This window comes from Clytia hemisphaerica, unplaced genomic scaffold (genome assembly GCF_902728285.1).
Source record: "Clytia hemisphaerica strain Z4C2 unplaced genomic scaffold, Clytia hemisphaerica genome assembly, whole genome shotgun sequence".
In the NCBI taxonomy this organism is placed as follows: Eukaryota; Metazoa; Cnidaria; class Hydrozoa; order Leptothecata; family Clytiidae; genus Clytia; species Clytia hemisphaerica.
This window is the reverse complement of record NW_027104025.1, coordinates 322,199-336,390: the sequence shown is the minus strand read 5'-3', so window position 1 is coordinate 336,390 and position 14,192 is coordinate 322,199. Positions and strand designations below refer to the sequence as shown.

The 14,192-nt window shown below is 38.1% G+C and overlaps 1 protein-coding gene across 1 annotated transcript; it reads right to left on the bottom strand.

The window, feature by feature from the left end:
• Positions 1-8,371: 8,371 nt before the first annotated feature.
• LOC136811606 (uncharacterized) lies at positions 8,372-11,817 on the bottom strand. Its single transcript, XM_067068233.1, has 4 exons — positions 11,455-11,817; positions 10,777-10,825; positions 9,474-9,917; positions 8,372-9,003 (listed from the first exon to the last, which is right to left on the bottom strand). Exons 1-4 carry the CDS (start codon positions 11,731-11,733, stop codon positions 8,546-8,548), a joined length of 1,230 nt encoding a protein of 409 aa, XP_066924334.1. The 5' UTR covers positions 11,734-11,817; the 3' UTR covers positions 8,372-8,545.
• Between the last annotated feature and the right edge of the window lie 2,375 nt (positions 11,818-14,192).

The following is a 14,192-nucleotide window of genomic DNA, read 5'->3' as shown; positions in this document are numbered from 1 at the left end:
TTCCGAAAAGGTAGAGGATGCGACGACCAGATAGGAAGAATAATACAAGCAATCCAAGACGGGTTCAATCAAAAACCTATGCAGAGGTCAACATTGGTTCTGCTAGACTTTTCAAAAGCGTATGATACAGTATGGAGGGAGAAATTACTACACACACTGATAGACGATGGAGTGCCAATGTCAATTGTAAGATGGCTTGCCAGCTTTCTCCGTGATAGACAAGCAAAGGTCAACTTCAATGGTGCCACCAGCAAGAGTCGCAAGATAAAACAAGGTGTCCCACAAGGATCAGTACTGTCTCCTATACTCTTCTTGTTCTACATAAACCAACTGGCCAAAATCTTACCACAAGAAACACTCAACGCCCTATTCGCAGACGATGTGTCAATACTCGCAACCGAAAAGACAAAAGAAGAAACAGAGAGGAAAGCGCAACAAACTGTCGACGTGGTCACCAGCTGGGCCCAAGAATGGAAGATCAGTCTAAACGCAACGAAAAGTGAAGCAAGCTTCTTCAGCACATGGTCACAAGAGGCTACATGGATGCCAACCATCACAATTGACGGACAGCCCATAAAGAAAGAGAAAACACCTCGATTACTGGGGGTCATTCTTGACAGACTGCTCAACTTTTGCCCACACATCGATACCATCATACAAAGAACGGAAAGAAAGCAAAGAATCCTCAATGCAGTGGCGAACACTGAATGGGGATGGAACAAAGAAAAGCTCATCCAAATATTCATTGCACATGCCTCTAGCACAGCTGAGTATGCAACTTTTGCGTGGCTACCAAGCACCGCCAAATCTCACCTAGAAAGACTGGATCGAGCACAGAACAAACTACTTCGAGTGATCACCGGACAGTACTTGGCGACTCCAGTCGAAGCACTCCGATTGGAATGCGGAATTCCAAATCAAAACACAACCAGAGACAGGCTAATCGCTAAAGCTTCCGAAAAAGCAAAAAGACTTGATCACAACCATCCACGAAGTATTGCATCCCAAGGCTCAACTACTCATCACAGAAAACAAACTAACTGGAGAGCAAAATCTCACACACTACAACAATACCTGCCAGCAGAAGTATCCAACAGACAACCACTGAACTACTTCCCATCTCCTCCATGGATGACGGCAGCCAACCTAGAGATATTTGCTACCCTCCCAGGAGTTAACAGCAGAGAAGATGATATCCACACAAAAAGGAAATCTTCCATAGACAAGATCAAAGAAGCGGACGCTGAGATCACAATCTACACGGACGGCTCTGCCTCCGAAGGTACTAGAAAAGGAGGTTCTGCGGCAGTAATCACAAGGGGTGACCCCGAGAACCCAGAGACGATCCATGTCATCCAACGCAAAGGATCAGATTTTACCTGCTCGTACGAAGAAGAGCTGGACGCAATGCAAACAACCGCAAATTGGATCTCCCTAAACTGCGACCCAGAAATCAGCACCATGGTCTGCACGGACAGTCAGTCACTATGCCTAGCCTTATTAAGCTACAACGTCGAAACAGCAACAATAAGAGAAGCACTACACAACAGACCAGGAAGAACGATCATCCAATGGATCCCGGGCCACTCAGACGTCCCAGGAAACGAACTCGCTGACCAAGCAGCCAAAGAAGCGACCAAATTAGAGGCAGACCCCAGACCAATATCATACAGAAGTGCCTGCACAATGATAAGAAGCAGAATCAAACACCCGACGAACCACCAACAATTAAAGAAGGTCTACAGTCATTTCTCTAAACAACGCGAACAAGAGGTTAAATCCAGAGCGGATCAAGTCCTACTGGCACAACTGAGAAGCGGAAAACACAAGGTCTTCCGTAGCTACCAACATATGATAGATGAGAGCATTGACCCTACATGCACCAAATGTGACAGCGGGGAAAGACACAACCTCGAACACTGGTTCCTCCGCTGCCCAGATGCATCAGAAGCAAAACACGAAATTTTTGATGAAAAAGAACTTGAGGTGGGCCTGGGACTTCTCACAAAGTGCCCTGAGAAGTCGATTGCCCTGGCGAAGAGGACTCTCTTCGGGGTTCAGCAATGACCCAGTATTCACACACACACACACACCACATCAACCACCACCACCGCTGAGACAACAGCCGCAACCACAACATCTACCGTCATCACAACCTCAAAATCTACCGCTACCGCGCCCAGATATCTCATCATTAGTTTCCTTCACGAATATTCGGAAAAGATAAGAACGGAAAGGACATAAAATGATCTTTTAACTCATCTTGGTATAAAAAGTATGACTGGATCCACTACAATTCATTACGGGATGCTGTCTTTTGCTTTACTTGTTTGAAAGCTGCTCACGAAAATCTTTTGACAACATCTAAAGCTGAGGATACGTTTACTCGTTTTGGCTACACACTTGAGAAAGGGCGTGGCTTTGATAAGCATCAACATTCCGAAGCCCACAAAGAATCACATGATCGGTTCATCATCATTCCAAATCAAGTTGTGGGTGACATTGGAGAACTTTTGTCACAATCCTACAACAAAGAAAAGTTTAAAAACCGAAAAGTTTTGCTCACATTTTTTGAAAACATACGATACGATTCCCTTAGGCGTAGTGGTGTAGTAGTTATCATCCTTGACTCCCGCCTGGGAGGCCCGAGATCGCATACCCACCGTGTCTCTACGATTCACTGGGCAAGTGAATTTACCTTCGCCCGGGTCAACCCATGCCATGTGAGGGGAATTGGGTACCATTACTCTGATACAAGAGTGTGAGTAGATTAGACAGACATTGTGACGTACCGTGGCACTCATACGGTTCGGCTTCGCGTGAGCATCGCTCTCCTAGTGTCGTTCAAGTGTCATGGTATACGCCATGGCTTGGCAGCTTGCGTCTGTCAAGTTGCAGTGTCTGTCAGCGCTGTGATTCCAACTCCTTCGTGGGTAGGACCCATCCCAAATGCATTCGGAGGCTCATATCTATCTATTTATCTATCTATCAATCGCTTTCCCTTAGAGGTAACTGGAATGAAGAAAGTAAGTCTGAATTAAACTCTAATTTTTATCAACTATTAAAATTAAGAGCATTGGAAGATCCTCGTATTGATGAATGGCTTGTCCGTAAACAGCGAAGATATACTTCCCCAGAAATCCAGAACGAAGTGCTTAAACCCATGGCTCTAGAAAGTCAAAGATCTCTGATAAGAGACAGATTTATTTCTATCATGGCTGATGAGACTGGTAATGTATCTAATTCGGAACAACTACAATCTCCCACGAAATATATTGAGATTTTCGTGTACATTAACGTTTTTCAGAGTTTAAAGTTCGGGCGAGAATTGCTATTTTAGCACTTCCACTTTCTTCCATTGAATATTTCGATTTTAGAGGGGTTTGGTAGCTTCTAGGCTATATTCCAAGCCTCATTTGAGCAAATTTGAGCTTTTAAATCCTGAGTTCCTAAGCTCCTAAGTCTTAAGTCTCATGTTAAAACTCTACTTTCCAACTGTAGTTTACCAAGGCGCTTAAAAATCAATTGTGGTGTTCAAAATTACACCGGAAACTCCCCTTTGTCTCAAATATTTAGTGGACGATTGTAGCAACATGCATTCGTTGGGTTACAGATGACCTTGAAGTAAACGAAGAATTTCTAGGACTTCACCCTTTGTCTTCAACAGATGCAAATAAGATTTTTACAGTTTTGAAAGATATCATTCTCCGTTGCAACTTAGATAATAAATAAGCTACGGGGACAATGTTACGACGGTGCAGCAGCCATGTCAGGCACAAAATCAGGTGTTGCAGCTCGATTTAAAATTTAAATTTACAAATGTCTTTATACTCACTGCTACGGACACGCCCTTAATCTCGCAGTCGGTGATGCCATTAAGCAAGTTACATCACTTAATGAAACATTTGGTACTGCCTTTGAAATTTGTAAGCTTGTTAAAAAGTCACCCAAAGAAACACCAAGCTTAATGAAATTCGTGAAAAAATGATGCAAAGAGTATTCATAAACTTTGTCCAACTAGGTGGACTGTCCGAGGAGAAGCATTAGAGGCCATTGTAGAAAACCATGAAGGAGCTTTGGAAGTGGTCGTTAGAGCATGTGAAAGTTACAGAGATGAGAGGGAGAATAATTGGTGTGCAGTCCAAAATGGACACTTTCGATTTCCTGTTTGGTTGTCTCCTTGGTAAAACCATTCTTAAAAAAACTGATAATCTGAGTAAAACACTTCAAGATCCAAAATTGTCAGCAGTAGAAGGTCAAGAAGCTTGCAAGGATGTCTTTACTGCATTGGAAAAAAATCGTAACGATACCGAATTGTTTTGGGAGTTAATAGAGAAGCGCAGGCAACAGCTCTCCATCATGCAAGGGAAATTACCGAGTAAAAGTACGAAATCAGCCAAATTTCTTTCATTCAAAAGTCAAGTCAAATATTGAGCACCAGTTTTAAACACTAAAAGATAAATACCGTAAGCAATTCTATGACGCAAACGATTACACCATCGAAGGTATCAAGGCTCGGTTTGAACAAGAAGACTACCAACGCTATTCCAAGGTGCAACAGCTGATTTGAAAGCCGCCAATGGAAAGGAGTACCAAGAAGAATTGGCCTTTGTCACAACCTTTTACAAGGATTACTTCAAAAAGTCTCTTCTTGAAACTCAACCATCACTTCTTCCAGTCTCCTTGGAGTCTAGTGGAAAGGTGAATATCTCCGATGTTTTGAAAAAGTTTCGATCTTTAAGCCAAGCCAGGAAAACGCTGTTATCAGAAGTCATCAGAGAGTAGTTAAGCTTTAGCTTGTTATGCCAGCCACGAACGCAATCCAGGTACCATGAGTAATAACCGCCTAAATCATGACTCTACACGTGCACAAAGACAGAACTGATGAATTAAACTTAATTAACGTTGGTAATATTTTCATCAATACCAAAGACGAAAGAAAAAACATTTTCGGACAGTTAACTGATAAAGATATTAAAGTTAAGTTTACTTCGAAGGATGCATCAACACAAACCCTGTAAATTTTCATCATCTATTTTTATAAACTGTATTTTTACTATTTTTTAAACTGTATTTTTACTATTTTTTAAAACACATCTTTATGTTAAAGTTTGATTTTTGTGTTGTTTTTTCTCGAAAGCATTTTGTTTTGAGTGCATTTTCAAGCAATCTAGAGCTCAAATTTTCAAAACTTTCCCCCTCGGCCCAAACCATGGTTGGCCCTCACGGTGTCACTAAACTTCATCCCCCCCCCAATATGAAAATGCTTCCTACGGCACTGTCTTATACTTACATTTTTGGTAGAAACGGCACGATATTGAAATACTCATCCTCCTATTGTTAGCACCATGGTAAATAGAATCGGAATATGTCTCCACAATAGCATAATACTATTTCGATGTAATACTTACGGTGCACCCTCCTCACGTTTATCGCTTCGTAGCGCACTCTGTGCGCATTGTCTATTTGATAAAAGATTCCCGATTTCCGTACGGAGACTTCTGCGATAAAGTATGATTCATAAATAGCAACACTTCTCTCATCGCCTCCCCTTTCTCACCAACACTCCATCACAGCGGTCGGTTTGAAGAATCTCAAATAAGAAAAGACAATGACAATAGACCCTCTACGGGAAGGAAGTTTGAAATTAATCGTAGATACTGGTTCTGTCTGTGTACAGACAAACCCCCTCCAGTAAAGCTACTCATCCTAAGTACACTCTATCATGAGGCCTAGACATCCCTTTTCTTAATTAAATTATAATTTAAGTTATAAGAAAAATGGATCATAAGGCAGTTACATTCCATATAAACTTGGATAAATAACTCGGGGTTTTCGTCCCCACTGATTTTGCTCATTTGTCGTTTGATTCTGTTCCAGAGCAGTATTTGTATCAAAATTGCAGATGCGTGGAAGTTCGATCGGATGGACTCATCGAAAATGATTAATCGGATCTAATTTTTAATCGAATTTTTTATCGAATACTTGATCGCATAGAAATTTGACAAATAATTTATCGTGTTTTACTGTGTTTATCGAATGAGTCACAAATATTTCAATCACGTAACGCACCTACAGCGTTGCATAGCTTTAGGGTAAAAATTACTTAAAAACGTTTTCATACAATTAATTTATCAAACAGTTTTGTCAAGAAATAATATCCTGATCTAAAAGCTAATTTAATTTGACTAAGTCAGCCCTATGAGGCAAGTCAAATCAACTATCCGAATCCAGTTATACGCTTTTTTTTCTGTAAGAATATGGTGTAAATCCATTTCATCATGGATATTCTTTACTTTTTTGGGAAAATCATTCCATTCTTACAGGATTCTTAGGTTAGGATCCTAATTCAGACTAGATTTAACATTTAGTACATACGTCTCAAGCATGAAATGGCATTTTTGTAAAAGAAGTAAGCCTTGACAATTTATAATCAAAAATGCTCCAAAATTGGCATTCTTAGCTTAAATAGGAAAATTCCATGATGATGATATTCTTAGCACTATATTTAACCTTTAGACACCGCTGTTTTTAAAAACAGCGCGCGCTGCTGCCGCTGTTTTTTTCATGAAAATGGAGGTTTCGCGGAAAATGTCATAAAATCTGAACCGCTAAAGCTTAAGTAAAAAGTAAACCCATTTTGAAAAGCTAAGGATCTATTATTTCAGATAATACCAAAAAGACGCCTCATCACCCTTTTAAACCTGACACCACAGCCTCAAATCAAAACAGTAAAAATTCCATGTTTACGATTTTTTCACTTTTTTTCTTTTTTTTGACAAATTGAATGAAAAAAGTGGGTACAAGGTAAGGATTGGTCCCAGAAAAATTATTTTGTTTTAGTTTATGTTATAAGACACCATTGTGTGAAATTTCAGGGCTGAAGAAGCTCATTTCATCTCAGAATCTAAGTTTCGGCGAAGCACACTTTTTCACCAAAATGGACACTCTGGCCGAAACAGGTAAATTAAGTGGTCCCGTTGCTCTAAAATTGGCCCTACACTTACCCTAAGCCTGTAAAATTACTACAATAGTCATAACACTCTCTATCATGTAAATTCAAGCAATAAAACACCAGAATAGTGAAAAAACTGAGGCAAAACAGCCCTGAGTTGTTGGAGCTAGAGATAGGCATGTATGCCAGGAAATACCCCCTAAAACCCCTTCAAACCACATAGAAACTGCCAATAAAGGTTCTCTATCTCATATAATGATATTTATATGCTGAAACCAAGAAAAAACCAGACATAAACATGACTTTTCAGTCCAAAAATCCATCAAACACCCTCTGTCCACCACTAAAACGATGTTTTGTTGACATTTGAAAAATACACCGACATTGAGTTCCGATATCTCAAGATGTATAAAAGCAGGACCCGTAAAATTTTGAATGAATGAACCGTCACCCCTATCCTGTCTGCTAAATTTTACAGAATAGAAAAATTCAAACTGGTCTTTATTTTATTAAACTTTGAAAGGACCCCAGTATCAAAACGTACGTGGTACGTCTCTCGGCCTGTATATATGACGTACGTGGTACGTCTCTCCGCGTCTAAAGGTTAATTTGTTGTCCATTTTCATCATGGACATTCTTATAAAGTGTATTCTTATTAAAAACGCGTGTATTTGGCCTCAACCATTGGGCTTTTCCAGAAAAAAACCGTGTACCCCCTGTTGAGGAGGTCCATTTCCGTTCCAAAGGGGTAAGGTTTGATATGTGGGAGAATTCCATAGGGAGATGGATATAGGGATATTCTTTACTTTTTTGGGAAAATCATTCTATTCTTACAGGATTCTTAGGTTAGGATCCTAATTCAGACTAGATTTAACATTTAGTACATACGTCTCAAGCATGAAATGGCATTTTTGTAAAAGAAGTAAGCCTTGACAATTTATAATCAAAAATGCTCCAAAATTGGCATTCTTAGCTTAAATAGGAAAATTCCATGATGATGATATTCTTAGCACTATATTTAATTTGTTGGCCATTTTCATCATGGACATTCTTATAAAGTGTATTCTTATTAAAAACGCGTGTATTTGGCCGATTTGGCCTCAACCATTGGGCTTTTCCAGAAAAAAACCGTGTACCCCCTGTTGAGGAGGTCCATTTCCGTTCCAAAGGGGTAAGGTTTGATATGTGGGAGAATTCCATAGGGAGATGCAAAAATCTGCCTAAAATAACTGGATTTCTGTGGGGGTAGCTTTTTAAATCCTATTAAAATTCAGAATTTCAGAGGGGTTTAAACCTGAAATTGCTTGGATTTCCAGGGGGTTGCAGCATTTACAACAACAGAGGGATGGACCTCCTCAACAGGGGGTATACGGTTTTTTTCTGGAAAAGCCCATTGTAAGAAAAATACTTTAATACTTTAATACTTGATATTTTAAGTACATAAACGAAGTGGTATAAGTAGCTTTAGTCTTTTGTAACGTGTTCCTCGTCTTTTTAAAGCCCGAAAAACATAATCTTCCTTTTCCTCTTTCTCAGAAAATCTAACCATATCTGGCTGAGCAACCAAAAAAGTGTATAACAAAAAATAAATCATTTATATTCCAAATCCTTAACTACAAGCAGTTTATTTGATTCAAGAAACGAGACTTCAACAGGAACAGGCATTGATGAATACCTAGAATGCAACATGTTTGCTTGTTCAACAGAGTTGATATATCCTTTAACATATGCCTGCCCTCCAATGATTTTTTGTTCGATTGTGATGTGTATTTGAGTTTGTTTCGGTAGATGTTTTTCGAAAAGGATTTTATCCCCGTCATTTCCAATATGTGTCTTGATAACCACCATGTTTCCTGGTCCAATCTGACAACTTGGGATTCGATTGCCCACTGCTCCGTTCCCTACACGCGTCGAGAATAATAAAACACCTGACCAACTCGGGAAATCTTCTAAAAGAGTGAGACGGAAAGACACGTGCCAGTTTGGGGGAGGCCAGTTTGCAATATATTCGACTACGGCACTCTGCTTTGGTAAATAAACCTCTGCGCCTATAAAATAGTAAAAATGAGGACTGAAATTAATATGGCTTACCTCACGCTTTTAGATAAGAATGAAAGTTGGTCTTAGCCATATCCTGCCGAATAGTGTCTATGATTTGGATTTTTTTTTGCTATACATGGATCATATGATAAAAACCCTTGCAATGACTTCAAGAAAGTATGTAATTTGCCTAGTTTCTTTCTCTTAGCAATCAGCTGTTGTAAAAAAGCGGTGCATATTCTGAATATCAAGAAAATATAACCAAGGTAATACACAAATTTCCTATTAACAGATTCATGTAAAAAAGTCACGAAAAAACGTGTAAAACTCTGATTTGCTAAAAATTGCTTACATTAGAATATTTCTTTCAAAGTATGAGGTGATCTTTGCAAGTCTCGGCCAATCAGAGCTTTACTCGAGGTTTATTCGTTACTTTGTTACATGAATCTGCTAATAGGAAAATAATTTATTGACTTACCGACACCGTAATAATCTTGTTTCGGTTGATAATGTAAATTGCTAACAACAGCTGATGCAGAGGGCAGCCTGTAGAAAGGATCTCCAAGAAGGACTTTGGTGTCCGTTTCTGTTCCAATTCCATCCCCTACAATCCAATGGACCACATTATCAATAAGAAAGCAGATTCTACAGGCATGTGCTCCTGCATATTGATATTTACGAACTTTAATATGATAATTTTTGTTCGGTCGCAGTTGAAATTTTTTTGAATCCTGGTTATTTTTGAATCTCATCCAATTATGGTCCATTGTGATTTGTGGACGTGCTCCATCAAATGCTAATAGCTGTGTTATATCATGATCTGATACTTGGAACATGACATTGAAAGTCATTATGAAGTTGTTCACCGTCTCTGGGATAATATTGACGATTTTTCCTTCAGCATGTTTTGTAAGGTTGAACTCTACCACAAATGAAGAAAAATAATACGCTAGCAGTCTTTGGTGAATGTAGCCCATTGACCTTTATATACCCTGGACCAAGCTTCTCAATCCTGGCATAGCAAAATCTTTTATCGGAGTTTTTTGAAAAGTGGTACCCTAATGGCGGCACTACTCGAAAATGCATCGAGAGCGCTAGATCTACTTTTCCTGGAAAACTTTTGATGATGTAGCGTCGTTAGACGTTAATCTTTAACATTGCAATGGCTTCTTCTCGGGTATCAATTCCAAAAAATCCTATCAAAGATGGCGGATATAGCTTGGTCCAGGGATATATAAAGGTCAGTGATGCAGCCCGGTCCTCATACCGAATTCCCTCTTTTATTGACGAGGAGATTGACCTGGAAAACTGTGGATTTTTATTGCTCATATGAGGCGATTTCGAAAAAGATTAAGTAATTTTTTTAAAGTATTACATACCACAGCTCTTCAAACTAAGCAAAAAATTCACTGCAACTTTTGTAGATTAAATGTTTTGGGCGTCTTTGTGGTCGAAAAATGAAGGAAGATGGGTATTTTCCTGGCCTGTAATTCATGCTATGCGTTTTAAGCTTCGCCTCAACACTCCATTTCGGATAAATATCTGTCATCAGTCTTGAAAGGGTTAAAGCCTATTACACGTTTTTATGAGAACAACCAAATTTTTTGAAGCATTCGGATGTTCTTAACTTTTTTTGTTTTAAATGTTCTTAGCACGTTCTTATTTTCACCATTTTATGAGTAATTTTGCCCATTTTCCTAAGAAATCGGGAAGCCTAATGTTTCTATATAGTTTGTCCTTATAAAAAAATTTAATGAATGGGGTTGACGAAAAAGAGTTACCTTCTAAAGAAAAAGATCCACCTTGTTGTGAAACCACAATGTTCTGAGACTAAAAAATAAGAAAAAATTAACTTTTTATATTCCTAAGTTGCATACATAAAGCGCCATAAAGGTACGATTTGTCAAAGATGTCGAAACCACAGCATAGAGTGCTTTTGTGTGTATTTCCAACAACCCTGTATGTCACCTTAGAATCAAAATTATGACTTACCACTCTTTTGTTATGTTTTACAAAAAGACAACAACAACGGAAAAATTTATTGGGTTCCCACCACGAGTCAATTGAATGTTGACTAGAAATGAATTTGTATCAACGTCTTTCTTGAAAGGAAATCTTCACAGTTTTCCACGTAATATTGCTCAAAATTCTAAAACTGGTGTCTTATATATTTTGGGTGTTTGCGTATAAATGATTACGTAATGAATTTCAAGAAGTGAACTCACTCTGCTTCTTGTGCTTATTCATGATCTTACATTAACCTTATATTAAAGACATTATTTTTCCAACTTTTTTACCACATTTCAAACTTTAATTGTAGGTTAAAAAATGACCTACGTATAAAACTTTTGGCACTATTGGAGAGTTCATTTCCTCAGCTTTCTAACTAAATAAATTGAAGTGGTCTTCTCGACGAAGTTTGAAAAAACGACTTTTTTAATTGTAAAGACAAGGGCTACCTTGAGATATTTGTATCCATTTATGACGTCATCGTTCTGCAAATTACCACCATCTCCTTCAAAGCATCCGCACGAGCAATCGTCTCCGTAAAAAGCGTTTTTCTTTTTCTGTTGACATCTCAACACACATTCTACTGCAGATCTTGCACCGTCTACTTTTTCCAAATTCCTTTCAGAAAGTCTTCCTTTACCTGATGATATGTGCACACAAAAGGAGTAACTTACTAGTAAAGGAAAACACAGGAGAACAAATTCTAGTTTTTTCCAGCCGATCAACATTATTTTGTCAATTCTGTCTTCAACTTTCTGGATTTTTACATTTCAATGAAATCAAGAAATCTAATTTAAATTATAAATTTTCCCCCGTTTGTACTGTTCGCGTGATAATATCAAATCAATTGTAAAATATCTTATTGAAAATAATTACGAACGTATGAAAATCAATATATTTCACAAAAATTGTAACTAAAGGCCGGTCTCCACTTTCGTGCGAAATGGGTAAAAAAACTTTCTCAACTATTTTTGCCTAGAGAAAAGATTACGTCATAAAAGAGTTTCGCGCGAACAAAGAAAAAGTTCTACAATTTTCATCTGTTACGTCAAATTCGACCAACGGAGTTGCTTCATTTTTCGGCCGACCAATGAGCTTACAAAAACGTTAAAAAGTTTTCGCTCATTTCGTGCGAAAGTGGAGACCGACCTTTAAGGATATTTGATAGCTTTTCATCAACTGAATTGCTTTTTGACATATTTTTATTGAATTAGACAAAATATATTTATTCACCTGAATTATCTTCTGACCGGGGAGGGGTGAAACTATTGTGAGGTTGATGATGATGAATAGTAAACAATAATGAATAATGCAAAGGAGGTTGGGACTGAGCCAACACGATGTTAATGAACTGAAAAATGAATAGACATCAATAGAGTGGTGCTCAGGCCCTCGAGCTCAGACCTCTGAATAGGGCGAGAGATTATGAGTGAGAAAAGGAAAGAGATCAGGGACTTGAAAAGGAGAACTTGAAGGAGAAGGACTTGAACAGAGACAATCGTTAATTACACGCCAGAGTTACTAATTTATTTGATGTTATTTATGTTACGCTTATTTGATATTTATTGCTTAATTGGAGAAACAGAATTGATGTTGATTGAAATCTATTAGCGTACCTTAACTACGTGTCCATAGACTTATCCCCAATAAGGGATACCCTGATCGAAGGAACAGATAAGTGATCTGAGAGGTCCCCTCAATAACTATAGGGTGACCCCAATCGCCTAACTTCCCTTCGTCACACTATTTTGGATTAAACTACTTTCTTCCGGTTTTCGGTGAAAAAACAGAGAGAATTTCACTTCCCCAAATTTACAGTTCTTGTCCATTATAAACTCCATTTGCATGTGTGCACTAATCTAAAGTTTTCAATGTTTCAATCCTAACATATTATCTACCGTTGAAAAAATGATTTAGAATACTGTGATTTTTAAGAAAATAATTTTTAAAAATTTTTCGTACCTCATCGCGTGCGGGTGTGCTCTTGAATGACTTTTGGAAATTTTGAATTTGTTAAAGTTTATACTGAGCAGGAATTGAAAAGCATGAACAAAGACTATGTGATAAAGATCTTGTTGCAACAACAATCCATCCAACAACTACCCTGAGTATCAGAGGTTAAGTTTTCAAAGAATATATTAACCTCTGAAAACCAATAATAGAAATTTTATCGCGCATGTGTCAATCTGATCACTGTAGAAAAAATCAAAGATGAAGAGCAAATATTACCATATTAATGTCTAGCAGACTATATCAGTATGCAGTTTACTATTTACAAATTCCCCAGAAACTTCCAAGTGTAATTGAAGTGAGTTTCTTTCAAAAGAAATCTTTTACATGATCCCCAAATGTATAACAGTAATTACTAAACTATTAATTATGGAAATGTCACTTTAACTGAATCGAAATAATAGGCAGACTTTATGTTATGATTCTCTATCACTGACTCTTTTTAAAAAGCATTGATGACATTTATTAGTTGTGTTTTCAACGACGGGACTTCATCCAAGATCTTGGATGGTCGTCATGGTTACTTTTGCCTTCGTTGATTGCGCGCTGAATAGAATCTCGATTCGTCGGCACAGCGTCGATATATGATTTCGACCTGTGCTTTTCACGGTATCCAACAACAGCTAAGAACTCTAACTTAGAAAATGGACAGTTTTGAAGAGAAGCTGAACGAATCGCAAGATGTTGCTTCTGTAGCCTAAAATGCTTATGGTATTCTCCAAGAAAGGGTGAAAAGTTTAGAAATTGCTGATGTAACTGTATAATGTTTACAGCGGTCGGTACCGTAACATTAGGACACGCACACGTTCATAATGGTAGACGAAGTAGCGGGACTCATTCTTGAAAACTGAAAGAGAACACTGAACACGCTTTTTAAACATGCTGTTTCTTTTCCTGTTTCCTTCCCCGGGATACTTCAATTGCTTCAATGAAAAGTGAGCAATACAGTCGACAAGAATGTTTGGACATTATTGGGCTAGACGATTAGATTAGTGGAAAGGAAAGTTATATTGAATTGCTGGGGGAAATTAATGTTGTTAATATTAATGTTAACGTGGACAGAGATAATCAAGCCTGTCACAGGTATGGCAGGAAAAAAGATGTTATTGTAAAATTTTCTAACAGGAAAATGGTTGCGAAAATTCTTCAAGCGAAAAAGAACTTACAAGATAACATT

Coding starts and splice junctions, on each gene's coding strand:
- LOC136811606 (XM_067068233.1), bottom strand. CDS start 11,733: ATGTTGATCGGCTGGAAAAAACTAGAATTTGTTCTCCTGTGTTTTCCT. Junction 10,826..11,454: donor ATGGATACAAATATCTCAAG/GTAGCCCTTGTC, acceptor CTTATTTTTTAG/TCTCAGAACATTGTGGTTTC. Junction 9,004..9,473: donor ACAAGATTATTACGGTGTCG/GTAAGTCAATAA, acceptor ACTATTTTATAG/GCGCAGAGGTTTATTTACCA.